A 27,098-nucleotide genomic window follows, 5' to 3' on the forward strand; every position below is an offset into this window, starting at 1 on the left:
GGCAGTGCCTGGGCTCAGGGCTGTGGGCTGGCCTGGGTGCAGCTTCCTGTGGTCCTAGACCTTCGTCACCCTGAGGCTCTTCTGAGGAGTGCCCTGAGACCTAGTGCCCCCTTCCCTGGGCTCAGTGCAGGGGCCCTGTCTTGTCCTGGGTCAAGCCTGGAAGCTGGTGCACAGCAAGACTGGGCCTCCTGTCCACCATGTATGGGTCCGCTGAGGTCCATCCAGGCCCAGGAGACCTGGGGGCAGCTGGGGAGGGGGCAGTTTTGGGGGCGTCTACCCTGAGTCCCTGTCCGTTCTCCCCTGGGCCCCAGCTGGAGTTGGAGCCTCTGTGGGCCCTGCCTGGATGCCACGGCAGCGGTGCCCAGAGGGAGCCCTGTGGTCGCACCACCCACCCACCCGGCTGAGGTTGGGGCCTGGCTCCCTGCCTCCCCTCAGGCCCCGCGGGAGGGCAGCTTCGCCCACCAGGGCCTGTGAAGCTCCAATAATGGTTTTAATTTGTTGAACTTGTGTTTTATCGCATAAATTAGTCACTGTTTTATTTAACAAAATCGAGATATCCACAAACAATAGGCGAGTTCCAACTTGAACATTTTAATAAGACAGAAAAAAGTATGTATTTTCACGTCTGTTACAAACATATTTATGTAAATAGCCTGTGGGCCGCGTTCCAGGAGAAAGGAAGAAAGGGAAAGGGCTGGGGCTGGGGCTGGGTTAGACACGAGGCTTCTGTGGTGGAAACGACATTGAGCAGGGCCCTGGGAGCAGTGCAGCCCCTTGGTCCCCCCCAGGAAAGCAGTGCGCTGGTTGCAGGGGTGTGACACCCAGCGAGATGCTGCTCTGGCGGAGGAGCGCCGGGGGCCCAGCACACATCACGTCTCCTCCCAGGGGCCCTGGGACGCCTGGCCACCTGGTGGGAGGTTAGCTCAGGGCAAGGCTGGCAAGATGGCACAGAGGATGAGCTTTACTGAGAATCGGGTCAACATGGAGAAGTGTCAGGGTGGTCCAGGCATGAGGCCTGCGCTCTGGGCGGGGCCTGGTGGCTGTGCTCGCACCACCCAGGCTTCTAAGGGAGCCCCAGCTGTGGTGCCACCGGGGCCAGCAGCTCAGGCCTGGGGCTGGGGGCTACAGACCCAGGAATTGGCCCCCTCTGGCTCTGCCCCTGCGTGCCCCAGGCAGGAGCTGAGCCAGCATCCAGATCGGATCCGGGTACGCACTGTTCCCGTTCCCAGCCCAGGCAGGTTCCTGCAGGAAGGAGGAAGGAGCCGAGGGAGGAGGCAGAGGGATGACCCTGCCAAGTGCCTGCCCAGTAGCCCTGGCTTTAAGGGGCAAGGGCTGGCCAGGTGGGGGCCTGCGCGCCTCTGGAGCCTCTGCCCAAGGCCCAAGACATCTACGCGGGTCAGCTCTGGAGCCTCCTCGGGGCTGGGAAAGGAGGTAACTTCCAGCCAGGCAGTGCCTGAGTCCCCCACTGTCTGTCCCCAGCTATCCTGGAGAACTTGGCCCCATCCCGGGGCGAAACTGGTCTGCCCTCTTCCCTGCCAGGGTTGAAGGGTGACCGACACCCTCCTCCCCTCCCTGCCTTGGCACACAGAGCCCGACTGTGGTGGCTGTGCCACCTGGCATGGCTAGGTCACTGCCAGCCACTTGGGGCTGATTTTAAAAATAAAAGATAACTTGATAGTTTTTTTTTTCCAGTTTTTATTGAGTGAAAATGTCAAACCTTGCATCAGTCATGCAAAAAAAATCAAATAAATAAAACACATATATTAAATTTCTAATAGCACTAAATTCAAGTGGAAAAATATTCAGTTCTTAATAACCAGGTGCCGAGGAGACCAGATTCAAGTAATCAGAGCACACGCTGTTCAGTTCGGTTTTCACGTTCTGCATTTTTCATCTCAAAACCTCTCTATATATCTCTATATATCTATATATGTATATACATATAGATATATACACACATATGTGCATACATATTATTTTATATTTATATATATACACATACATAGTTATAAAACATTAAAAAGAGCATTGGTGGATCAAGCATTGTTTTCCCCACGGAAAGAAAATAAAACAAAAATTACACGTTAAAATTCAAAATGAGCTAGCAATGGCTTATAGTCCTAGTGTGCAATATGAAGGTTACAAAAGGCTAGACTTCGCACTGTCGGCATCTTCTTCTTCTTTTTTTTTTTTTTTTTTGTTTGATTTTGCTACATTGAAAAATGTTTTTTTGTTTTTTCCTTTACAAAACTCCTTCCACAGACGCCCCGGTTCTGTGGTCGGGCACAAAGTCTGGGCAAATGCTCAGCAGCAGCACGTGGTGCCCACAGAATTCAGGAGGCTCTGGTAGGGGCTGTTCTAGAAAATCATTTGTTTCCTGTTGAATCGGGTACACTCCATCTGACCGATCCTCCCTCCCTGCTCCCTCTCCAGTTCAGAGGATCCTGGCTTTCTGGCTGTGGGCAGCCAAGAGGACCAAAAAAAAAAAAAAAAAAGTAAAAGTAAACAGTAAACCTCCAGCCCCCCCACCCCAGCCAGGCCAGGTTTCCCTTGGAGACCTATGGGGAGGAGGTTCTGGGTGACAGCCACTCCCCTAGGCTGGGCCTGGCACGCTCCCTGTGGCCATGTCACAGGGTCCAACCTAAGACGGGCTGGTGGCCTGGAGTGGAGAGAAGGTGAACAGGTGGGGCCTTGGGCAGCCTGCCCTTGGTCCCTGTCGCCCTTGGAGCCACTGGCCAGGCATGTGCCTGCCAGACAGAGCCCCCAGCTCTGGCCTTGGTGACCTCATTCTTGAGGGAGGCTGGGGGGATATTTTGCAAAGGGAACCAAATCTGGATGTGTTGCACCAACAAAAAAGTATCCCAAACAAAATAATAAACTGGAAAAAAAAAAAAAAAAGCCCGAAAAAGCCACACGCATAACCAATAGAGAAAAACTCAAATATTAAATTAACTACAAACTTGTATCAACAATAATAGTCCTTTTTTCTTGTCTCTACAAAATTCAAGTTAAAAGTTGGAATCACGCAGCTCCCATCAGTGCTAGTGTAAAGACAGACAGCCTCAAACTGGTAAGGCCTCTAAACTAAAATGCTAAACAAGAATCCCACGTGAGCAATTGCACTCGGGTCTCCAACTCCAGGGCTGGTCCGAGGCGGCTGTGCTCTAGCCGCCTGTCTGCTTCTGTTTTCTTTTGTTCTATGTAGAATAATAACCTTTACAGGAAAAATACTGTACAACTTATTCGCATTTTTCCCCATGTAGAATATTAAAGCCCCAAACAGTCGCATCCTTCCTGTTCTCGTTGCCTGGGTGGCTGAGACCCCCTGCGGGCCAAGCACTGTCTGCTCTTCCGTCTGGGACCCAGAACAGCCCTAGGGCGAGAGTCACCGAGCAGACGGAGGCACGCCCCTTCCCAGGCCCCAACCCTGGAAGCAGACACCAAGGCCGGGCCGGCAGTGGGGACAGAATGACCCCGAGCTCTCATCACTGCCAATTCCATGAGGCACCCCGCCCCTGCGGTCCCTGTCACCCGTACGGTCGCCTTCTGCCCCGCCCTCCCCCAGGACCAGGAGGGAGGGTCTTAGCTGCACGAATGGGAGGCCCTGCCCGATGCTACAGGTGCTGGCGCCTCTGGTGGTGGGGGGCGGGGGTCGCAGCAACCCCCAGCGCCAGTCACAGTCCTGAGCAATGAGGAATCCCCCCGGCGCGGTCGCGGGCCCGGGGTCCGGCGCGGGGAGGGAGTTTGGGGCCGGCGCCCGCCTCGCCCCGCCCCGCCGCTCCCCGGGACCCCTGCTCCTCGTGCGCACCCCGGACAAGAGCACCTTCTATTTCCCTGAAGAAGATCCCCGACCTGCAGCTAGAGGAGGGTCCCCGGCAGCCTCTGTCCTTCGGCCGTTGAGCTGCCGCGGCGGGCGGGGCGGGCGGGGCGGGCGGGCGCGGGGGCGGCCCGGGAGCACCAAAGGGAGGCCCCCGCCTCTGTCCTGAGACGGACTCGGGGTCCGGAAGCACCGGCGGGGCCGGCGGGGCAGCCCCGAGCCCGGAGCGCCTCCCGACGCCGGAACCACAGCCAACACCTAGCTCTGTACAAAGGAAGCGTTACACATAAATACCGTTTCTTACAAAAGTAATAATAACGATAGGAGAATGAAGAGTTAAGACCCCGAGGGCGCCCGGGCGGCCCCCCGCGCGCCACGCGGCCCGGCGGCTAAGGGGAGGCGGCGGCGGGCGCGGGGCCGGAGGGCGCGGGGGCGCCGAGGGCCGCCAGCTCCGGGCTCTGCGCCCCCGGCCCCACCACCGCCTCGGGCAGCGACTCCTCCGAGTCGGTGCGCAGGTCCTCGTCGTCGTCCTCGTCCTCGTCGTCGTCGTCCTCCTCGTCGTCCTCCTCGTCGTCGTCCTCGTCGTCGTCCGCCTCCTCCTCATTCAGCTCCAGCTCCTCCTCCTCGTCCTCCTGCGAGGACTCGCCGGCCGCGGGGCCGGCCGCGGGCGCGGCGGGGCCGGCGCAGGGCCCGAGGGCGTCGGGCGGGCCGGGGTCACCGGCGTCGCCCGGCCCCCGGCCCAGGCCCGCGGCGGCCACTGGGCAGGAAGAGCAGGGCCCCGGCGGGCTCGGCGCCCGGGGGCAGCGGGCCGTCTGGGCCGGCGGCGGGGCCGGGCGCGGGGCCCTCGGCGCCGGGGGAGGCGGCGGGCGGCTCGCCGCGCTCCTGCTTCTCGTGCTTGCGCTTGTGCGAGTCCATCTGCGACATGCCCACGACAGTGTGGCGGCAGCCGGGGTAGGTGCAGTGGAAGTGTGAGCACTTGAGCTTGTACTTGCAGTCGGGCACGGCGCAGTCGGCGCTGGAGCTGAACTGGCAAAAGCCCGCGGCGCTGATCACGTCCTGCTTGCCGTGGTGCTTGCGGTGCGCCGTGACCTTCGTGCTGTCGGTGCAGCGGAAGCGGCAGCGCAGGCAGTGGAAGTGCGTGCTGGTGCCCGAGAAGGGGCAGTCGGCGAAGTGGCAGCTGAGCGAGGCCTTGAAGCGCTTGAAGTCGTCCAGCACGAGGTTGTCCACGCGGTCGTGGTGCTGCGCGTGCTTGTACATGTGCGTGCGCCCACAGAACTTGTAGCCGCAGTTCTCGCGCGTGCAGTGGTAGTGGGTGACCTTGAGGGAGAACTGGCAGGCCGCGTCCTTGCAGTCCTCGTAGAGGTCGAAGCGCCGGAAGCCCTCCAGCATCATGCCCTCGTCCAGCATCTTGCGAGAGGAGGCTGTCTTGCGCCGCTTGCCGAAGGGCGACATGTCCTCAATAATCCAGAAGCGCTTTTTGGCCCCCGAGGCTGTCGGCATGGAGATGGTGTTCCCTGGGGAGGAGGGCCGGATCAGTAGCCCACGTGGGCACCATTCCCAGGATCGCACCCTCCAGGGGTCCCCAGTCCCAGCATGGTGGCCAGAAGGCAGCATTTGGGAACAACTCCTCGGCTTCCCGTGGCTCTGGGGGTCTCTCCTATTAACTACCTCAGGACAGCCGGGGAGCCCCAGGTGTCCCCCTGGGTCATCCCATGCCTGCAGGACGGCCACATGGGTGTCTGCCTTGGTGGGTGGCAGAACAAGTGGCTCTAGGGGATGTGGTGGCTGCTTCTTGGCCAGTATGGGTGGGAAGTGAGGACACGTCCTGGCGCTAATTGAAGCTGAAGGGGGAATCTAGGTCGGCAGAGTGTAATTACACAAGTTGGACAGGGGCCAGGACGCCATCACACGGCCGCCTCTAATGAGGGACAGGCCGGCTCCTTCTCCCGCTGGCTAACCAGTTTCCCCGGCTGCCCTCCTGTCTGTGCATGGGACCGGCCCACTCCCAGCAGGGATGCCAAGCGCCCTGGGGCTGTTTGGAGCTGTAACTCCCTGCCCCGAGGGACACCTTCTCCTTGGTGCCAGGAGGTTCTTTAAGGTCTTGGGGTTTTCTGCCCCAAGTAGATTAGAAGGCAGCTCTGCTGAGGGGCCAGGACTGGAGTAAGGACTCAGCCAGCGGATGGGTGTCTATCTGTGCCCTATCTCCTGGCCCCAACTGCCTCTCTGGGCTTACGATGCCCTGTTACTAGGGCCACCCAATCCACTGTGTAGTTGTGCCTTCGTTAGTCTCTTTCCGTTCAGGGTGAGGGGAGAGCAGCTCCCTGTGGCTGCACAGGCAGCTGGGGAGGGGCAGCCATCCTAGCACCGCCCCCTCCTTGCCCCAGGCCTAGCCTACCCAGGGGGTAGGGTGGGCACCCTCCAGGCTTCCCCCACACACTGACCTCCCAGTCCTCCTGAACCTGCCTGTAATCTACCCTGCTGCACTGTCCACCTGGGAACTAGACCAAGTCCCCCACCCTCAGCAGGTGGAGAGAAACAAGGACTACGATGGGCTGGGGTACCCGGCAGCGGGCAAGGGAGGGCCTGGGGCCTGGGGATCCAGGTGGGTGAGGAGTGGCTGCTTTGGGTCTGAAGTCACAAGGCTCTATCTGGTTATGTCAATGACAGAACTTCCCCTGGGCTGAATTCCATGTGGGGGGACCCTCTGCCTTGCTCTTTACCATCCCCCTGGGCTAGCCCAGTGCCTGGCACTCAGACAGAATGTGAGGTAGAAATGAATGGAGGAGGAGGCAGAGTCAGGGTGATGACTACACCAAAGGGCAGTGCAGGGCAGGCCCTGTGCCCGTGGGGCAGCAGATACAGGGTGGGACCAGGAGGCACCTTGGCTGTTGAATACTGCCCAGGGCCTGGGCCTCTTCCTGCTTGGCTCTGGGGCTGGGGGTCGAGGCTGGTGTCAGGACCCTCCAGACCGGACAGGTCCCAGGCCCCAGTAGCTTTCCCAAGAGCATCTCTGGCCCTCCCTTGTGCCAGGCCATAGGTGAATTTCCCAGAGCAGAAGGGATGGGCTTGGCCTTGAAGCAGGAATCAAGGGGTGGGGCAGACATGGCCATCTCGGGGCTCTGGCCAGTTGCTGAGATGGAATGAACCCCAGGGAGCCCTGGTGGTGACCTTCTGGCCTGCCCAGTGCTGAGCAGGAGCCGAGAGGAGCTGTCCTTGGGACAAGGACCAGGCTCTCTGATCTTGGGCGGTGCTGGGCTGTGAGGGATGCTGGGAGGCCCTGTCCTTGGCCCGGAAGGCTGCAGAAAAGGATCAGAACCTGGACCACAGTCTCGAGGATCTCGAGGGTCGGCTAGGGTGACAGACACTGGTGGAGAAGGCATGTGTGAGTTACCTGCGGCGTCCTGAACTAGGGGGACGTCACTTTTTACTGGAGTTGGAGTGGCAGTGATGGGCGGGAAGCTGGGCGGGCTGCTGATGGGGTGGGCCAGGCCCTGGGCGGCTCCGAGAGTGGCGCTGAGCAGAGAGTATGAGAGACAGGGTGGAGAAAAGAGACATGGGAGGGAGGGGAGGGGCGCCCGGAGCACGGCCGGAGAGAAGGATGGGGTCAGTGGGGGCTGCGGAGCCACGCGGGCAGCCTCATCACCAGCAGCAGCAGGAGGAGGAAGAGGAGGAGGAGGAGGAGCCGGGCAGCCTGGAGAGGGTGGAGAGAAGCAGAAAAAAAAAAAAAAAAAAAAAAAAAAGAAAACCAAAACAAAGAACAAACAAAAAAGAACCAAAATGAGAAACCCAATGGCAGAAGCAAGTATGATGAAAATGTGTGGACAGATGAGGAGCAGACAGAGGCCACAGAGAAGAGAAGGGGGAAGTGGCAGACGAGAGAGAGAATGGGAGGGGGAGGCAGTGCAGGCGCAGGTCACAGTGGGCTGAGGCGGACCCCACTCTGGGGCCAGAGCCGCTGGGGCCCACTTGCCCCCTGGCCGGGGGCTGTGCCGTTTTAACCGACAGCTCTCAGAAAGCCCAAGCCTGGGTCTCCTCCTGGAAACAGAAGCTGAGGGCAGAGTGCTGGGGAGCTGGGCTGGGTGGCAGGAGGTGGCCTCAATGACACATGTCCCTCAGACCAGCTGGCTCTGCCACACATTGGCTCATCCTCTTTTGGGGCTGCTTGACCATGAACCTCCTGTCCTAAGCTGAACCCAGCATTGCTGGGCCTGGGGAGGAGGGGCCTGTCCCAGGCTGGGAGCTCCTGGCCCCCGACGTCCCTCCCTGGCCGCCTGCTCACCTGCTGCGGTGCTCTCGTTGCCCACGGGGGTGCTGGAGCAGCTTCGGTCCATGGTGGAGGACTCGGAGGACATGGCGCCCGGGCTGCAGCCGGTGTAATCCATGTACTCGTCTGTCTCAGTGTCCATCAGGCTCGGGGGGCCCTGAAAGGAAGTGTGGGGACCCTGAGGAAGCTGGGCTGGGGGCCGTATCACCCCCAAGGGGCCACCTGTTGCTTTGGGTGGCCTGGCCCACCATCTGGAAGCAAGAGCGTGACGAGGGTGATGCCCTATTGGCACCCTGGGCGGGGGACGGGGGGGGGACGGCCTGCCTGCGCCTGGCTCTCACCTGGGAGGGGGGCACGCGATCGAAGTTCTTCCCCAGCATCCTCCGCATGTGCTTCCGGGCGTGGGAGGTCATCTGGTGCTTGAGGAGAAAGGAGAACTGGCAGCCCTCCCGGATGCAGTGGAAGTGGCTGTTCACCTGGTTGTACTTGCAGCCTGTGGACACAGCCCCCCTCGGCCATGAGCCTCCCCCGACTGGCCAGCGCTCACGGCACCCACTGCATGCTGGGCTCTGTTCTGAGCACAGGGAATGCGGCCAACAAAGCAGATGGCGTCTGGGAAAGACGTACTTCCCCCAAGGTGGTGTTCCTATGAGGAGGGCTTGTACCACCCTACCCCACCCCCAGAAAGTCCCAGGCCACCAGGCTGTCCAAAGCCTGGGCTTCCCCTCTAGCCTAGCATGGAGACATGTGACAAGGCAGGCCGGCTCCCCCTCCCTGCCCCACACGCTGAGAGGTGCAGGGGCTCCAAGGCAGGGGACCCTAAGGCCTATCCACTAGATCAGCCGCCTCCCAGCATGCCACCCGTCCCCACATCTCTCTGGGGAGCCCAGATGCCACCTGCCCCCAGACTTGCTGAGATGGCCGCAGGCCGGCTGGCCCTCTGCCCTGCCCCCACCCACCTCTGCTTTGCTCTGGGCTGAGAACAAATAGAGCAGGCCGGATTGAAACGGTATCAGCAAAGGGCAGGTGAAGGCCTGCCCGTTGCCGTGGCACCTGCGCTGGCCAGGTGTCTTATATCATCCCCCAGCTTTGTTTGGCCCCAACTACCACCAAAAACACCCAAAGTTGAGTAAATACCGGTAACTGCAGAATCCCCTGACATCTGTAAACTGAGCCCAGGCGCAGCACAGGCCGCCGAGTGTTGACATCTGTTGCCATGATTACCAGCCCTCTCTCAGGTTATGAATTATTTTTGAATTAATACTTGCAGGAAAGGTGTGTTTCCCTTTTTTTCTGGCAGCTGACTTGGAGAATCTCCCCCTTCCCCTATGCAATGGCCAGTCTGCTGCAGGCAGCAGCCCCGCCTCTGCTCCCCAGGACCCTGCCACCATGACCACCTGAGTCACAAAAGGCCTTGCATGTGGCCTGGGTGTCTGCGCCCAGCCTGCCTGGCTCCCACCTGCCTTCTAGTTTCTAGTCTCTTCCTGGGCAGATTCCTGCCTCACATCTGCAGGCCCATAAACATGTGGCTCCATCCTGAGGCCGGAGGGTGAGCCGTGCCCTCTGTCTGCTGGCCCTGGAGCCCTCTCTCCATGGCATCCCCAGGGCAAACTGAGGCCAATGAGCTTCCCAGAGAGGCCTTGTTCCAGGGCGGGGAGGGGGGACACCTTCCCTGCAGAGGGCTCAGCTCTCAGCAGCGGAGTTAACTCCATGGCACCTGCAGCAGAGCTCAGGACCACCTGTGGCTTCCTCTTCCTTGCCCCATGGCCACCTCCTTCCAGGTCACCCCAGGTCACCGATGCGCTAGCTGAGTCCACAGTGTGCCTGCTTGTTCCACCAGATCCCCAGCACCAAGCCCGGTGCTGGCTACAGCAAACACTCAAAAACTCAAAAACTACCTCATCTGCCACCCTCCACCCCACTTACTGCAAGAGCACAGAGCCCGGCACATAGCAGCTCCTCAATAAATGTGTGCTGAACAATGAATAAACCACAGTCCAACCTGGATAAAACCCTGGTAGTTAAAGCCATGGGAAGAGATCCCAGGGCAGTGAACTCCAGGCGTTCCTAAGACTTACCTGCAAGGCCCTCTTGAAAAGAAAAGGAAAAGGAATCAAGTGGAGGCCTGTACACCAGAGACGAGGCTCCAGGCATTTTCCCCGGGGGGAGCGGAGGTGCAGCGCTCTGAGTCACCCTTGCCCCTTTTCCTGGGCTCTTGGGGTTTGGACTGTTTACCTGGTTTGACAAGCCTGGCCTGTGATATCCATGTCATTTTTAACAAAACATGAAGCCTGATGTGCAGGGGCAAGAAGTGGGTCGCAGGAGAGATGGCCCAGGCCACCAGGGCCTCAGGGGGAAGAGCCACAGCCCTGCCACTTGCTGCAATTCCCTCCCCCGGCCCTGGCCTTCGGTACCTAGCCTGCCGCACTCCTCACGCTTGGTGAAGTACTTGAATCCGTTGGCTGCCCGCCGCTCAGCTTTCTCGTGCTTCTTTATGTGCCATGGCAGCTTGGTGGTGATGTTGGTCACAAAGTAGCAGCCGGTCCGGAGACAGTGGTAGTGCCCGCGCATCCGGAACTCGCAGTGCTGCAGGGGAGGACAGAAGAGTCAGGACAGGCAGGTGACTTCTGTAAGTTCCCACCTACCCCAGGCCTCTGAGCTGCTGGCAGGCCCTTTGCATATGTGTGTACTTCCATGCTCAGAATCAGAAAACACAATTGTGTAAAGACCTTTCACATGTTAAAAAGTGTGACAGGGACATAAAAATATGTCCCCTTTGTCATTTGACTGAAACATCCTACCTGGTATTCATACCTATTCCTACATCCACTGCAGACATCACTAATCTATTCAAGCACTCCTCTCAGTGTGCCCAGACCTAGGCAGACATCACTGATCTATCTGAGCACTCTTAGTGTGCCCAGACCCAGGCAGACATCACTAATCTATCTGAGCACTCTTCTCAGTGTACCCAGACCTAGGCAGACATCACTAATCTATCCAAGCACTCCTGTGTGCCCAGATCTAGGCAGACATCACTAATCTATCCAAGCACTCCTCTGTGTCCGCTCAGACCTAGGCAGAAAAAACTAATCTATCCAAGCACTCCTCTCTGTATGCCTAGACCTAGCCAGAGATCACTGATCTATCCAAGCACTCCTGTGTGCCCAGATCTAGGCAGACATCACTAATCTATCTAAGCATTCCTCTCTGTGTGCCCAGATCTAGGCTCAGGCTCCTAAATACACTGCCAGGCAGCCCCCACAAATTTTGGGGGTAGGCTTTTATGTTTATAGTCAATCTGATCTGCCCTTCCTGTCTGGGGCACAGACAGTTCAATCTCTTATCTGTCCAATGGGCCTATGTTAATACTGTAGGCCTCTGGGGAAAGGGAGCATAGCTCTTCCAGGATGGGCAGAATGATGCCAAATGCACAGAAGCTGCCCAGCATGTAGTCATCACTGAGGGTTAGGATGAAATGACAGACCTCACCAACTGAGAACAATCAGAACTCCTGTCCGGGGGTCTTCACAGGCCCAGGGGCAGTGTCCTTCCCAGAACTTGGAGGAAGTCAGTTTTAAAAAGGGTGTGAGAAACGGCGTCCCTGCCAGGAGGATCTAGTCCTGGGCCCTGTGCCTCCCTGCTCCCACCCCCGGCCCCGCCCCGCCCACCTTGCTGACCTGGTTGGGACAGAGGCACTGCAGGGAGTAGTAAGCAAACTGGTCTCGCACGTTCACCAGGTTGTTGTTTGGGTTGATGTGGTCCAGGCAGTGGGACTCGGCCTTGCCAGAGGTTTTGCAGACGTACTTGCAGTTCCCAAAGAGACAGTGGAAGTGGAACTTGTTGGCATACTTGCAGTCCGTTGCGAGGCAAGGATCGCTGGAATGAAACCACGGCCCAGAAGGTCATTGGCATTCCTGGTGCCCACCCCGCTGATGTCCTGACACTTGCTCATGTTGGGGTTCCACTCCCCAGGCCCCCGCGGTGCAATCAAGAGGAATGGCCCCTGGGCTGCCCTTCAGCTCAACAGGATGATTCAGCCAGAGGAGACTACAGATCCCAGCATGCCTTCTTGCCTTCTTTTTAGAGCTCTGATGGTGCATAAAGGATTGCAGTATGTAGGCTGCCCAGAGCACAGCATGCTGGGACACGTAGTTTCCATGGCCGCACCTCAGGATTAGAGATAAGGACGGCTGCAATCACTTCTTGGATATGAAAATGAGGGATGGTGCTGCCAGCCCTGGCGGGATGCCAGGGAGGGCCTGGCTGATGTGGCACGGGCACTGCCCTGGCTGTAGCTGACTGACAGGTGCAGACGGGTGGGCAGCCCTACCAGGAAGCTTTGCTACCACGGGCCAGTGGGAACAGCTGCCCAGCGTGCCAGGTTCTGCTGAGGCTCACAGCTGCTGGGGCTTCCAGGGACGGCTCGGGGCTCGGGGCCACTACCCACTCAGAACCTCACAAGCCAGCTGAGTGGTGGGATGATGAGGGGTGCTGGGCAAGCCCTGGTGGCTGGCCTGCCCTGTGAGCGGCAGCCCCCGCCCTGGAGCCCCGCCTCCCAGGCTGCACGCAGGTAGGAGGGTGCTCCATGCAGCCTTCTGCTCTGGCTGGCAACGCAGCCACCCCTGACATCGGACCTGGGGTGGGAACTCTAAGTCCAGGAAACTAAGAGGGCTGCCACTTTGGGGAGGTGAATAGAGGAAGGGACGTTGGGAAAGGGACAGAGAGGAGCACAGGTCCCCTTCCATGCCGTGGGCCCAGCCCCAGGTGCTCAGAGAGGGAGGACAGCTGCCACTCAGGTGGTGTGTGTTCATGTCCAATTTATTACTTTTATTGAGAACAGGAAGCCGCACACATAATGATACAGAGTCACCGTTCTCGCCGCAAGGAGCCACCACCATCCAGTGAGGAAGGTCCCTTTCACCCCTGAGAGCTCAGACCCTTGTGCAGGTGGGTGGAGGGGGACCTGGCCCCTCGCTACCCACCTATGACTTTGCTTGCCCTGCAGAGACTCAGCCATGGGCATGAGCCAAGAAGGCCTGGAGGGAGACACAGCCCTCTTTGCCAGGCAACGACCACCATTCCCAGCCCACCCAGGCTGGTGGTCCTCACAGCATCGCCACTGGCCTCTCCGGAACAGTGGCCGCTACCTCCACCATCTCTCCCACCCCCGGCCGCCTGCTCTGGGAACAGGCAGTGAGGTCTGAGCAGCAGCATCTTTGGCTAGAAGGACGTGGCCCGATGACCATGTCCCAGAGAAGCTGGGGACAGCCAGGGCTACCACACGGTGAGGAGCAGGGCCGCCTCAGCTGCCCTTGCTAGCACCTACTCCCGAGACACACAGGGACACAGGACTCCCGGCTCATCGAGGGACTCACTTCTCCTGGAACTGGAGGAATCCGGGTTTGACCTGGGGCTTGGCGTTTTCTAGAGAAGTCGTTGCCAAGGGCGAAGTGGGCAGGTGAGGCACTGATGCTGGAATCTGAGGCATCTGGGGTATGGTGGAAGCCAGCTGCTTCCAGGCGAGGAGGGTGGGGGTGGAGGGCACAGCAGCCGGGCTGGGAGTGGGCCCCTCCAGGGAGGAAACAGCGGCCGTGGTGACGGGAGGTGCTGGAGGGGATGAGGGGGCCAAGGAAGATTTGGTCTCAGCAGCCGAGGCCGGGAAGGAAGCCTCTGCATTTCCTTTCACTGTTCCTCCCTCCGTCCGGAAGTGGAAGCTGCGAGAGGCAGAAGAGGGGGTCTCAGGTGGGGAGTGGAGAGAGCCCTTCCCTGTCATGCCTGCCTGCCTGCCTATGACCCCAACCCCAGCCCAGGGGCCCCGTGACCTTCAGCGCCAGGTGCCAAAGGCCTCCCACCAGGAGGGAAGGACTGAGAGCAAACTACAGTGTCCTCTGATCTTGAACTTGGGCTCCTGGCTCTGCCCTAACTACACCTTCCTACTTGTGACCTTCCAAATGTGCTGTCCCTGGCTCCTCCCTACTCAGAATGGGGTGGGGGACAGCAGGCTCTGGCTCCTGAAGCCCAACCTTCCTTCCAGAACGTGTTCTAAGATATAAAGGTGTGTCTCAGGATTCAAAGACTGCTCTTCTGCAGACCGGCAGCAGGGGCTGCCTACGCAGTGAGGAGAGCCTGACCCAGGGCTTAGAGAGCAGTGGAGATCTGTTTTAAATGTTTACAAGTTCTGGGTTCAATTACAACAGGCGGCTGGGCTTGCTGCTTTGCAGCTCAATGAATTTTACAAATTAATTTCATTATTTTTAGTCAAAGAGAATAAACAAATGCAGTACTGTGCCTTGGAAAGGCCTTCACCTAGGGTCCCTGTGTGGGTCAGAGCTGGTCTCTCCAGCTGACTCTGCAGGGAGCACCTGTGGGAGGGTTGACGGCTGCACTGGGCTGGGTACAGATGCAGCTGTTGCTCACGGAGGAGCCTGGGTGGGCTCAGGGGACCTGGCTGGGGGCTGAGCCGGTGGAAGGTTGGGGGAGCCTGTCTTTTTCCAGGCAGCATCTTCTGAGAAGCCAGCGCAGCTCCTGAGGTCTGGTCAGAACTGCACATGGGTCCTGCCTGGAAGGTGGTTAGAGGTCTGTGCAGCCCCCCAGCCCCACCCAGCCCAGAGCCAGGCTAGGACGAATGGGGCTATGTATAAAGGGGCCCCTGGTGACCCCTACTCACTTGGCATGCTTGATGGCCCCGTCCAGGGTGCTGAAAAGCGCGCCGCACTCCTCCTACCACGCAGTGGAAGTGGGCCTTGTGAAGGAAATCACACTGGGCGTCGCAGAAGTCCTTGGTACCAAACCTGGCAGAGGAGCCGGCGGCTTAGAGGAGACCCTGGGGCTCTGGTGAGGCCTGGGTGGGAGGTGGGGCTGGACACTGGCCACCAGGACGGGTGGGCATGGCTCTTCCCTCTCCCTTGCTCGCCCCGCAAGCCCCTCACCTGCGAAGGTACACCTTCCAGGGCTCTGATAGCTTCTCCTGAACCAATGCCTTCACGGCCTTGCCCAGGAAGGGCGAGGACTCCCCGGCGGGGCTCCCCTCCGCTTCCGTCTTGATGTTCAACAGGCTGCCAAGGTTGGGGTTGCCCTGAGACATCTGTGAGGAGGACAGGCCCATGCTTCAGGCTAAGGAACCTCTGGACACTGACCTGACTGCCCTGGGAGCAGCAGCAGCTCTTGGCTGCTCAGACCTCTCACAACTGACCAGAGCATCACGGCGCTGGCAGCCAGGAGAGGAGGCCCGACCCCACGCGGCTTTGGCTACAGAAGAGCCCTCTCTGAATGGATGCTGCCATGGGCAGGCTGCAGCACCTCCCTGGCCCTGTGGAGCTGCCCAGGCTCCTCGACACAGACCCTGTGCTCCTAGGGAGCCATCACTCAATCTGAGGCCGAGACTCAGGGCACACACTCCGGCCCAGCTTTCCCCAGACTTCGAGGCTCCCTGGTTATTTTCCTGCCAGGTTTTCAAAAGAAGTGCAGGAGGAGGAGGGATGGGGGGAACCCCCACGAATTCCTTGAGAACAAGAGAAGGCACACAAAGGAGGAGCAGGGAGGGAGGGAGGCTCACAGGGTGAGATCCAGACAGGCTCACTGCTGCAGGGAGAGGGGGGAACTGGGCGGGGGAGCCCACGCTGGGTGTCGGGTGTCAGGGCTCTGACAAGAAGGAACAAGGGGGTGCAGGGGGCAGTGACCCAAGAACGGAAAAGGGGAGCAAGAGAGCAAGCAGGGGAGGCAGAGAAGGCGGAGGGCAGGGCTCGGGGCAGAGGCCAGCGGGAGGCTCCTACCCGAAAAGGGCCCAGCCAGACCCCCACCCGGCGAGGTCCGGTCCAGGCCCAGCTCCCTCCTCGACAGTCACTCGTGTACAGTAACCAAATTAATCTTGCTGTAGTCAAATTTATCATGTGAAGGGGGAAAATATATTTGAGATGATGTATAATTTACAAAGACCCTGCATTATTTAAAATAAATATTCTGGAGCGACCTCTGCGAAAGCGTCCGAGACCATTACTCAACCCGAAAAGTGTGAATTGATGCTTCGCTCCCACTTTAGTTCCCCCACCACCTTTTTAAACAAACAAAAAATATATAAAATAAATAAAATTAATAACTAAGAGCGAAAGAAGTTAGAGGGCTCTGGAAAAGCTTTTGGAGCCCTCCGTTTGAAGGGAAAAAAAGGGTGTCAGAGGCTGGAATATATTTCTTCAGCCAGTTCATTAAATTAATTTGTAAGCAGTGGCTCTGAAATTATATCCGATGAAAAATGGCCTCAAAATTTAAATGGTACAAACTCATCTTATTAGAGGCAAAACATTAAAAAACAAACACATCCCCCCCACCCCCCAGCACAGCTTTAATTTCTCAGGGCGGGGGAATGGGAGGCGTGTGATGGATGGTTCTTACCTTATTCATAAGCGAGGATAAAAGAGATGAATTTGCCGGGACTGCGTGGCCATTTGATTCATTACTGGAACACACAAACCAAGGGGCTTTAGCTCAGATGTACGTGGGACTGAGCCCAGAGACTCACCCCTCCCAACCGGCCCCTGTGGCTCCGGCCCCGCCTGCTGTGTCTGCCCGGGCAGGAGGCTGACCCCTTGTCAGTAGGGGTTGGCCCCTGGCCCCGCGGAGTCTGGCTCTGAGGGTGCCGTCTGCAGAGCCTCCTGCAGGGGCGCAGAGCTGGGCGGTCTGAGCCTCGCCTCACCTGGGCTCCTTCAGGGTCAGGTCTAAACTGCGGTCCTGGGAGGCCTCGTGGGGACCTGGGGCGCCAGCACTCTCACCAGGCTCCTGCTTCACCTGGGCTGGGGGGAACCTGGCAGGGGTGGCCTGCTGCCCATTTCCTACAGGGGAGGGGAGGGAAGATGGTGTTAGAGGGACCGAGGGCTCCACGTGGGCACAAACCGGAACCGCCCAGAGGGAGGGCAGCGGGCTGGGTGGGCTGGGGCCCCTGGGGAGCCCTGGCTGCTGGTCAGCGGTTCTCCCCACTGACATGATCACTTGTGACGCTTCCCCCTGTGTGGCAATTCTTCAAGTGATAATTATTGCAAAATTATGTCAAAGTTGTCCTGGCTCAGGGCCTCCTGGAGGAGAAGGGCGGGAGGCTGGGGAGGGGGCTGGGGCGGGGGTGGGGGCCCTTCATTTTCTCCACCGACTGTCACAGTCAATTTGCGGGGCTGCCGCTTAGGCTTCTATTAAAGACTCTGTTAATGCTGAGGGAAAGTGGCAGATCTAGACTGGGAGCTGCGCCCCCTCTGCAGGTCCCGTCCCCACTGTTGCCGGGGCGACGGCCCTGCCTTCCACTGAGCATGCCCAGGAGGGGCATCTGCTGTGTCAGGGCTATGGAAGCTGACAGCCAATCAGAGCGGTTCAAACTATGTGACCTCGCCCGTCAAGCTGTCCAGGGCAGGGATATGAGGCCCACCCTGGCCAGGCTGGGCTGGACCCGAGTGGGGTGGGGGGAGCCGGCGGGGTGTGGGCATAGCGGGGAAAGGCTGGAGTCGGGTGGGCAGAGGATTCAGGAGGCCAAGCAGAACAGGGCAAAAGAAGTTGCTGACAGGACCAGGTCCACCGAGCCTTCCCCCACAATCCCCAAGTGACTGAAATATTAATTTGCCCCAAGGCACTGCAGCTGACAGAGAGCTGCTTCACAGACAGCAAGTGGCATTTTATTAAAAAATAAAGGAAAATAGTGCCCTCCCCTTCACTTGACCTTTCTTTTCGGGAAAAAAGCTTTTTCTAATGAAAAGAAAGTACTTGACAGTCTGGCCACTGAGCCCAGGGTAGCCCTGGAGAGGGCTCTGCCCCAGCCTGCAGGCACCTGGCCCTGGGCAGCCCTGCTGGTCTCTACCACACTTGGAATGGAAGGTGGGTCATTCCAAGCTGCCAGCTGACAGGGGTGTCCCACTGGGAACATGATAGTTTTCAGAACTCACCAGGAGCTCCCCAAAATCACTTGCCCAAGGTCCCCAGATCCTCCTGCCAAGCACTGGTCTCTCTGGAGAGCCTGGGCAGAGACCTGGGCTGGGCTGCAGGGACCCTCAGTCTTGGCAGATCTCGAGACAGTCTCATGGGCTCAAGTGCCAGACTGCTGGGGTCAAGTCTCAGCTTGGCCACCTCCTAAGGGTTGTATCTGGGGGCCACCTCCTAAGGGTTGTATCTGGGGGCCACCTCCTAAGGGTTGTATCTGGGGGCCACCTCCTAAGGGTTGTATCTGGGGGCCACCTCCTAAGGGTTGTATCTGGGGGCCACCTCCTAAGGGTTGTATCTGGGGGCCACCTCCTAAGGGTTGTATTTGGGGGCCACCTCCTAAGGGTTGTATTTGGGGGCCACCTCCTAAGGGTTGTATTTGGGGACCCCCTCACACTGTTCCATCAGCTCCACAGGCAGGACTTTGACTGTCATCTTCCCTGCCATGTCTCCAGCACCAGCCCAGTGCCTGGCTCTCCAGCAAGCTGCCCTTAGCAAGCACTAGTGGTTGATGAATGAATGAATGAATGAATGAAGTGAGCCACATCCCAGACGAGAACCGAACTCTTCTTAAGGATTCAACTAATGCTTATTATCCAGATGGGGGAACACAGAGAGACAGGAGCGAGGTAGACATAAAAGCCAAAAACAATCCAGAGAAAGAGTAGAAAATTTTTTTAAAGAGCAGAAAATTTGAGAGAAAGGAGAACTGCTCCCCATGACGAGCCAGAGGGAGGACAGAGATGCGACGTCAACATGGCAAGCCACTGGCCAGGTGTGGCTCAAGTTAAAGAAATGCCAATTGAAATCCAGTTCCTGGGTCACACTAGCCAATTTCAAGCACTCAACAGCCATGTGACCAGTGGCTACCATATCGGACAGTGCAAAGCAGCACATTTCCACTAGCACACAAAGTGCTACTGGACAGGAGATTACGAGGGAGAGCCTGGGAAGGGCGCCCTTGGCCTTGAGGGTGAATCCCGGCATGATTCCCCTGAGCACCCTTGTAGTGTGGCCGCCTTGCCACTGGGCTGGACTCACGTCCCCTCCCAGCCACCTGGAGGAGGACCCAGGGAAGCTCTGGGACTGCTCCCACCAGGGGCTGGACTTGTGACATGGCAGGGGGAAGACGGGGGCAGGGGAGCTAGCAGGTGCCCTGGAATGCACAGGTGCCCCATGAGGCAGGGATTATTGTCCCCATTTCACAGACAGACAAAGAGAAGCAAGAGCTGCCTGGGGTGGGCAGGCCAGAAAGAGGGCCCCCAAATAGGAAATAAACAGGATGGAGGCAGAGACCAGGCAAAGAGGGGGGCAAGGAGTAGAAAGACACCTCTGCCAAACATCCCCTGCCCTGCTCTGCTCTGCACTGAGACCAGGGAGCTCCTGGGGTCCGAGAGGTACTCGATTCCTGGGCAGTGCCCAGGCTGCTCACCTGGGTCAAAGGTGGCAGAGGGCTTGAGGGCAGCCGCTGCCAGCCTGGCCATCATGGGCGAGATGAGGCCCTTGCTCGCAGAGATCCTCTCCATGATGGAGGCCGGGGGCACCGGGACAGAGGCAGCTGCTGCCGGGGCCGAGTCACCAGCTCCTGAGGCAGCCAGAGAGGGCGTGTCAGGGGTGACTGAGGCTGCTGTCCCAGATGACATGGTACCCATGAGGCTGGGGGCACCCACAGGCAGGGAGGCACTGCCCCGGCCCGGAAGGATGGGGAAGTAGGGCGCAGCGGTGGGCAGGCCAGAGTTGGAGAGGGCCAGCGCCAGGGGGATGGAACCAGGCAGGCCCTGGGCCAGCAGCCCCGAGATCTTGCTGTTGGGAGGCTTGGTGGCGCTGGGCACAGCCTCCGAGGTGGCAGTGGCAGCGGCCAGGGAGGCAGAGGACTGCTGGCTGGTGGGGGAGGCGCTCAGGCTGGAGTTCTTGCTGCTCAAGGCAGAGAAGTCGACCAGGTCGTCGTTGCTGGACTCCTCGTGCTCCGTGTCCTTCGCGCCCAGCAGCGAGGCCGGCAGCCCCAGCACGCCCGAGCCCGAGGAGCGGATGTGCCGGCGCTCGTGCTTGCGTTTGTGCGAGGTCATCTGGCTGGTGGAGGTGAAGGTGAAGCCGCAGCCGGCGCGGATGCAGTGGAAGTGGTTGGTGGCCTTGCTGTACACGCAGCCCTCGTACTTGCACTCCTCGTACTTGTAGAACTTCTTGAAGCCATCCTTGGCGTAGGCGTCGTCCTTGATGTGGTAGCTCTTGTGCTTCTCAATGTCACACTTGTTCTTGAAGGTGAATGTGCAGCCGGGGCGCCTGGACGGGACAACGGAAGCCTGTAATGGGGCCTCGTGGGGCCCGGAGAAGGCCCTGCCCTGCTCCCACTGCGGCCCTGGGAGGGATGGGCCTCCGGGTGGAAGACCAGGCTGGACACTAAGGTGGGGCCTCTGAGCAGCCCTCCACTCCTATTCCTGCTCCCCTGAGGAGGCAGGGCCCTTGAGCCACCCTCTGACCTGGTTCCCTGCTTTCCATCCCTCCCCAAGACAAGAACCTCCCTGCCGCCTCCCGCTCACCTGCAGTGGAAGTGTGTGGTCTTCTGCCCGTAGAACTGGCAGTCGGCCGTGCCACAGTCCTCAGTGGCCCGGAAGCGCTGGAAGCCATCGTTGATAAGCTGGGTGTTCTTCTTATGGAAGTTCTCGTGGGTCATCACGTCCGATGTGCTCGTGTACACCTTGTTACAGCCCACCTGCCGGGACCAGAATGGCAGTCAGGGGAGCTGAGGCCAGAGCGGCTGTTCTGCTGGGTGCAGCTGGGGCCGCAGGGTCTCGGGCCACTGACCCTGCTCAGGGGAGCTTTGGCACCTATAAACATCCAACTGGTGGGACTGAGAAAGATAATGTAGGAACCGCAGAAGAAAATCTCTAATGACCCCGCAGGCCCCTAGGGCTGGCCCGTGCTGGGTGTCAAGCTGTCTTCAGAGATTCCTGTGTGTCTCCCCAACATGGGACTGGGAGCCTCGTCCTGTAGGAGGTGGCTCTGGAGTTCCCAGTCTGTGGCTCTACCTCTAAACCCCCCGAGGGTGAGCAGGGCTGGACCCTGGGGCCTGGCAGTCACCTTTAGCCCAGGGACTTGACTGGCGGACGGTTCCTGGCACAGGGCCCTCCCTACCCCACCCGAGCTGGGCCAAGGCAGGCAGTGTTGCCATATTGAGTAAAAACCAGTGGAATCTGAGCACTCTTGAGGGCTGGGCCGTGCCAGCATCTGCACCATCTCAGCGCCCAGGGAGCGAGCCCCCCTCTGCTCCTGGGCCAGGTTGTTTCACAGAGGCCATAACAACCCCCTGACAAATACCGGGGGAGGCGCTCCCGCTGCTATTTGCAACCCAAAGTTGCTCCCCCTGGACCTGACACCTTGAAAAAGCCCAGACTCTGCGTGGCATTAAAACAAAGAATTAAACAAAAACCTCCTCAGGAATCATTTGCAATACTGCTCTTGGTGTTAAAGCCTAAAAAATGTCGGTCTGTATAAACAGCTCGCTGAATTTCACCCGCACCAAGTATGGCCATGGGGAAGGCCCCACCCTGGCCCACCAGACACTGCCCAAGCCTGAGCCCCCAGGACGCCCTCCTCTGGCTGCCCAGCCCTGGGAAGGGACGGGGGGGGGGGGGGGGGAGCCGGGGCCCCTGCCCTCTGGGCGGGGGCGGAGCGGGCCGAGGAGGGCGGGGCACCTGCATGCAGTGGTAGTGGGTGCTCTTCCCGTTGAGGTGGCAGCCGTGGTAGTAGACACTGCAGTCGTCCAGCGGGCTGAAGCGCATGAAGCCGTGCTGCAGGGAGTTGTCCCGCTTCTTGTGCATGTTGTAGTGCCGGATCACGTCCTGCTTGCTTGTGAACCTCTGCCGGGAGAGGGCCGGGTGGGCAGGAGGCTGGGCCTGGCCCCACGGCCCTCAGGCCTCCTTATCAATAACCCTCTTTGGGGTCAAGGTAGCCTAGACGGCCCCAAGGTCAGCAAACTGGATGCGGAGGGAGTAAGTCCAAAGGTCCCAGAAACACGGACCCTTCCCTGACCTACAGCTTCCCAGTAGTTATGCTCAGAAGCAGAAAGGATGAATTGGGCCAGGCCTTGAAGGTAGGGGCTCTGAAAGGTGACAAGTCATTATGTCTAGTGCCACCTACGGGCTCTGCCAGGCTGGGTTCCCTGGCGAGACACAGGGAACACCCCTCTCGTTCACTAGCTCTGTACTTACCAGAGGGTGGCTTTGAACATAAGGGACAATCTATCTGAACCTCAACATAATCATCTATAAGACGGCACAGTAATACCAGGCTCTCAAGGCCACTGGGAAGAATCAGCTAGGTCAGGTGCCCAGGCTGTCTGGCACAGTCCTTGGTGCACGGCGGACTCAATGAATGGGAGCTCGAACTGTTCTCGCTGGGATGCAGGTGGCTCCAGATCCTACTAGATGCCTGTGGGCAGCAATCTGGGAACATGGACAGGCTGGTAGTTTTTCTGGGCTCTTTGCCTGCCCGAGTTAGGTTCAAGTGGCCCGAGCAGGATGGAGCAACCCCGTCCTACTTTGAAAAGGCCCCTTGGCCGTGATGCCGGCGCAGGCGCAGGGCTGGTGCCTGCGGACATACCTGGTAGTTGCACTCGGGGTCGAGGCAGTGGTAGTGCTCGCGGTACTGGTAGGCGCAGTGGATGTGGCCACAGTGCTGACTGCCTGAGAACCTACAGAGAAGAGGGGGCGGACTCAGGCCTCTCTGGAGGCCAGCTCCAGGGTCCTCAGCCGAAGTGGCCAAGGAGAGTCTGTGCCCGTGGTCTAGAGAAGTGCTGCTGCCTGGGCCCCGTATGGAGATGTGCAGGGGCAGAGGTGATCCCCTGAGGTGAAGCAGTAGAGGCTGAGAATGCTGGGCGAGTGACTGGGCCTGCTGGGAATCCTAGACCCACCGAGTGGCAGGCCATCCTTATCTGCCCTGGGCGTGAGTGCCAGGTGGGCTTGGCACAAGGTGGGAGGAGGAAGCCGGGCCAAGTCAGAAGTCAGAGCAGAGACAGAGGAAGGGACCTGGACTGGGCCGGGGTGAGAAGGTGAAGGCAGGAGCCCCCAGGTGGCCCACCTGCCATTTCTGCAGGTGCTGCCCACCCCCTCCCCACCCAGCGCTGGTGCTAGGGACCCCAGCTGGGCCAGCCCAGGGCTCTGTTGCTGAGAAGTATTAAAGGGCTCTCTCTGTCCTGGGCTTTCCTGACACTTGAAACAGTCCAGAGTTATGAATTTTTAAAGCACAGCATCTGTTTGGCTTCTCATAGCAAGGAGCACGCTCTCCGTCAACTCCGTGGCCGGGAGCCCCATGCTGCCTGGCCACGGCCCGCCTCCCAGAAAACCCGTGCCTCCTCCAGGCCCTGAAGCCACCGGGGTGTGGTTCTGACAGCCTGGATGATGGCCACCCAGGGAGAGCACACCTTGACAACCGTGGACAAGGTGGTGGGCTCCACCTGCCTGCCCCACCAAGGATGGTGTGAGACTGAGGGAGAGAGGAGACAGAAACCCCCTTGTAAGGGGGAGAATCACTGGCAAATAAATATTTAAGCTGAAGCTGCCAAAAGGACCATCTGCTGAAGCACTAATAATAATGATAATAATAATAACAGAGCAGAGCAGAGCTGGAAAGACAGGGAGGGACGGGGACGGGAGACGCACAGCAGGACGGGGAGAAGGTGGAAGGTCAGCAGAAAGACGGCTCTCAGGGCACAGCCCCTGCCACGTGCTGCCCCTCCAGGTGCTGGTCGCCAGGGGTCTGATCTGGGGGAGTCTGATGAGGGGAAGGTTCTTCACCCGCCAATCCCACTTCCTTAAGGATGTAAAGGGGCAGGTCTAGAGCCAGGGAGTGAGGATGAAGGCCTGACCCCAGGGGAGCACACTGAGGCCCCACCAGCGAGGACAGCTGCCCTCACCCCTCCTCATCCCTGACTGTTCCACACTGGCCTGCACCCCACCCATCTATTGGGCCCTTTTGGGTACCCCAGCTCTGCCTGGGGCATAAACTGCTTATGGGCATATGGCCTGGACCACATTAAGGGGGCGGGGGCTCTGAGACGGGGCAGAGGGTAGTCCCTCGGGGGAGTCTGAGAGCAGGAGTGTGTGGGGCTGGGGAGGCAGCAGGCACCTTGGCACTAGCAGTCAGATGGACATATGGCCCCACAGTCCCCAGGCATTCCTGCCCTCACCCCACCTTCTCTTCATGGCAGTCTCCTCCCCAGAAGCCTACCTGGCAATATATTTCTGGTAAATGTTTACATCTTCGGTGACAGATGGTTTATCTGTGGGCAATCCGTTCCTGGTGAGAGACACACAGGGCACAGCTGGTTAGCAGACGGGTGGCCTCATGCCCCAGGAGTGTCTGGGGGCAGCTCCCTGCCCGGAGGCCCTGACCCTTCTCTTCCTCACTCTGTAGTGTTCCGGGCACTCAGGGTGGGACTGGAAAAGTCTTCTCGCAGAAGACAGGCACAGGTTCAGTTAGCCCACCTTCGGCCAGGGCAGGGCTGTGGGCACGGGCCTGGCCTAGAGTCCAACCGGGTAGGAAGCCTGGGAAGCTGGGGCCTGATGCCCCCTTGTACACAGGGAGTCAGGAGGCTGCACAGAGTGGGTACCAGGGGACCCCAGGGGAGAAGGCAAGAACAGCACCAAGCAAGTACGGCTGAGTGGTTGGAAAAGCTCCCCCCATGCAGAGGGCAGCTCCCTAAATCTGCTCCCGGTTTCTCGCCCTGCCTCCAGGGGGAAGGGTCTTGCTTAGCCCCACAATCATTTTACCACTGCCCAGGGCTTCACGCTGGGTGTGCCCACCCCACCCCAGCCTCCTACCTTCTCTTGCTGCCTTCCCATGGCCCAGGCTCTGAACCTGGGAGCCATGGCCACCAGCTTGGACCCCAGAACCCCCAACCCAGAGTAGGGCTTTCCCAGCCAACCACAAGCCTGCAACTGGCCCTCGGGGTGGCAGGCAGAGGAAGTCATGGGCAGATGGGGGTACCAGGACTATGCAGTGCGTGTGTTAGCAGATGAGCACATGTACAGAAGTACAGGCAGACCTCAGCGATGTTGCAGGTTTGGCTCCAGATCATTGCAATAAAGTGAGTATTGCAATAAAGTGAGTCATGTGCATTTTTTGTTTTCCCAGAGCATAGAAAAGTTATGTTTATGCTACACCGTAGTCTATCAAGTGTGCAATAGCACCACGTGTAAAAAGCAACACACATACCTTAATGAAAAAATACTTTAGGGGTAGGGGCGTAGCTCAGTGGTAGAGCATGTGCTTAGGATGCGTGACGTCCTGGGTTCAATCCCCAGGACCTCCATAAAAAAATGCTTTATGCTAAAAAAAATGCTAAATGTCATTTTACAACGCAGAGGTTGCTACAAACCTTTAATTTGTAAAACCAACAACAACAAGACCTGCAATATCTGCAAAGTGCAATAAAGTGAAGCACAATAAAACAAGGCCTGCCTGTACCCAGCGTAAGCATGTGTGCGCAGCACGATGTGTAGTGCACGGGTCCACCAACCAAGTCTGAGCGATTATGTAGACAGAGGAGTGTGTGTGTGTGAGTGGCTGCGCGCATACGTATGGAAGCACCTGTATGAGAATCTGAGTGCACAGTGGATGTGCACAAGGTGTGAGTGTGTGTGTCCATAAACAAGAGCTTCAGAGGCAGGAAGTGGGCCTCTGGGCCACTCTAGTCCCAGGCTCAGGGCTGGCAGTGTGGGTGGGGCGTGCCTTACTTGACAGTGGAGACGGTCCCCGTGGTGATGGAGTCTGTTTTGGAGAAGGTCGACTTCAGGTACTCGGGAGTGTTGAAAGGCAGGGAGGCAGGTGGCTCAGGGCCCGAGCTGGGGGCGCTGGGAGCAGTGGGCACGCTGGCGAGGGGTGCAGGAGCCAGGCTGGGGGTGGGTGGAACCTTGGTGGGGCCCGGCTTCGGGATGGCCCGGACGTCATACTTGGAGGGACGCCCCACCTTGCCCGTCTTGAAGGCAATGGCCCCGCCCATGTCGGGGCTGCCCTCCCCAGGCTTGAAGAGGTGCAGGTACTTGACATTCTCCAGGTCGTACTTGGATGGCTTCTTGTAGGCGCTCCCATTCTGGGGTCGCAAGTGCTCGCCTGTCTTCAGTTTCTGGATGAAGAAGTCGTACTTGGAGGCACGGGCCACCAGGCCCTGCATGGGGACACTGCTGTGAGAGGGCAGAGGCAGGATGGTGGCCTTGGTTTCCAGGTGCGTCGTGCTGCTGGGCAGCCGCAGGCCAGGCAGGGGCCCCATGGCCTCCTTGCCCGCCCGTGCCTCGGCCGTGGCGCCGTGGGCCGGCCAGGACAGCTGCTCGCCGGCCTTGAGCTTGCGGATGTACTCTTCATACTTGGAGAACCTCGCCCGTTTGCTGAGGGCGTCCTCAGAGGCGGGCAGCGCGGAGGAGGTGGTCGCCTCTGGGGTGGAGCCAGCGTGCAGCTTCTCGAAGCTGATCTTCCTGGCCAGCTCGTCCCTCGTGTTCTGGTCGTCGTAGCCAAACATGCCAAGGAACTCAGTCACGGTGGAGGCCGCATAGTCCCGCAGTGAGGAGGCCTCTCCTACAGCAGGGAGGAGAGGGGCAGTCAGGGGAGGGAGCAGGGTAGCCAAGGGACAGGAACCCCCACCCCCACAAAGAGGGAGGGAGCCGCCTGGGGAGGGGGCGGAGCAGGACATGATCTATGGACATTTGGCTCACTTGTTAGGTTTTACGACTCTTAAATTAATTTGTTTAAAAAAAAAGTAATTAATACTGGGGTAAAATAAAACGAGTTCATCAATGCCAGGAAAATCAATTTCCTAAATGTTCTGGCCGATGGCTTTTCAGTACATTAAACAAAGTTTCATAAATGTCTCCGCTCTCTCGCCTTGGCCTAATATGAAAGAGAAGTCATTTTACTGGAAGTAAGGCCAGATCCTAACCTGCCTCCCAGGGTCGGGGTGAGAATGGGTGCTGGGGATAGGCAGGGCTGAGGGCCAATGGCTGGGCAGTCAGGAGGGATCCCAGGGGCCAGAGGAGCCACTGAGGATGGGTCGGGGTAGGCCTGGCTGAGCCT

General features: G+C 58.9%; 1 protein-coding gene across 1 annotated transcript in view; it reads right to left on the reverse strand.

The window, feature by feature from the left end:
* Positions 1 to 1,678: 1,678 nt before the first annotated feature.
* The window catches only part of CASZ1 (castor zinc finger 1), a 57,086-nt gene continuing 31,666 nt past the window's right edge, over positions 1,679 to 27,098 (reverse strand). The window contains 18 exon segments of the mRNA XM_032495166.1: positions 1,679 to 4,572; positions 4,574 to 5,331; positions 8,097 to 8,238; positions 8,423 to 8,574; positions 10,496 to 10,667; positions 11,762 to 11,960; positions 13,460 to 13,798; positions 14,752 to 14,804; positions 14,806 to 14,875; positions 15,014 to 15,168; positions 16,473 to 16,536; positions 16,774 to 16,909; positions 19,468 to 20,315; positions 20,573 to 20,745; positions 21,728 to 21,892; positions 22,635 to 22,725; positions 24,261 to 24,329; positions 25,769 to 26,603. Of these exon segments, the coding sequence (XP_032351057.1) occupies positions 4,207 to 4,572; positions 4,574 to 5,331; positions 8,097 to 8,238; positions 8,423 to 8,574; positions 10,496 to 10,667; positions 11,762 to 11,960; positions 13,460 to 13,798; positions 14,752 to 14,804; positions 14,806 to 14,875; positions 15,014 to 15,168; positions 16,473 to 16,536; positions 16,774 to 16,909; positions 19,468 to 20,315; positions 20,573 to 20,745; positions 21,728 to 21,892; positions 22,635 to 22,725; positions 24,261 to 24,329; positions 25,769 to 26,603 (4,787 nt within the window). The 3' untranslated portion in view covers positions 1,679 to 4,206.

This window comes from Camelus ferus, chromosome 13, assembly GCF_009834535.1.
Source record: "Camelus ferus isolate YT-003-E chromosome 13, BCGSAC_Cfer_1.0, whole genome shotgun sequence".
NCBI lineage: Eukaryota > Metazoa > Chordata > Mammalia > Artiodactyla > Camelidae > Camelus > Camelus ferus.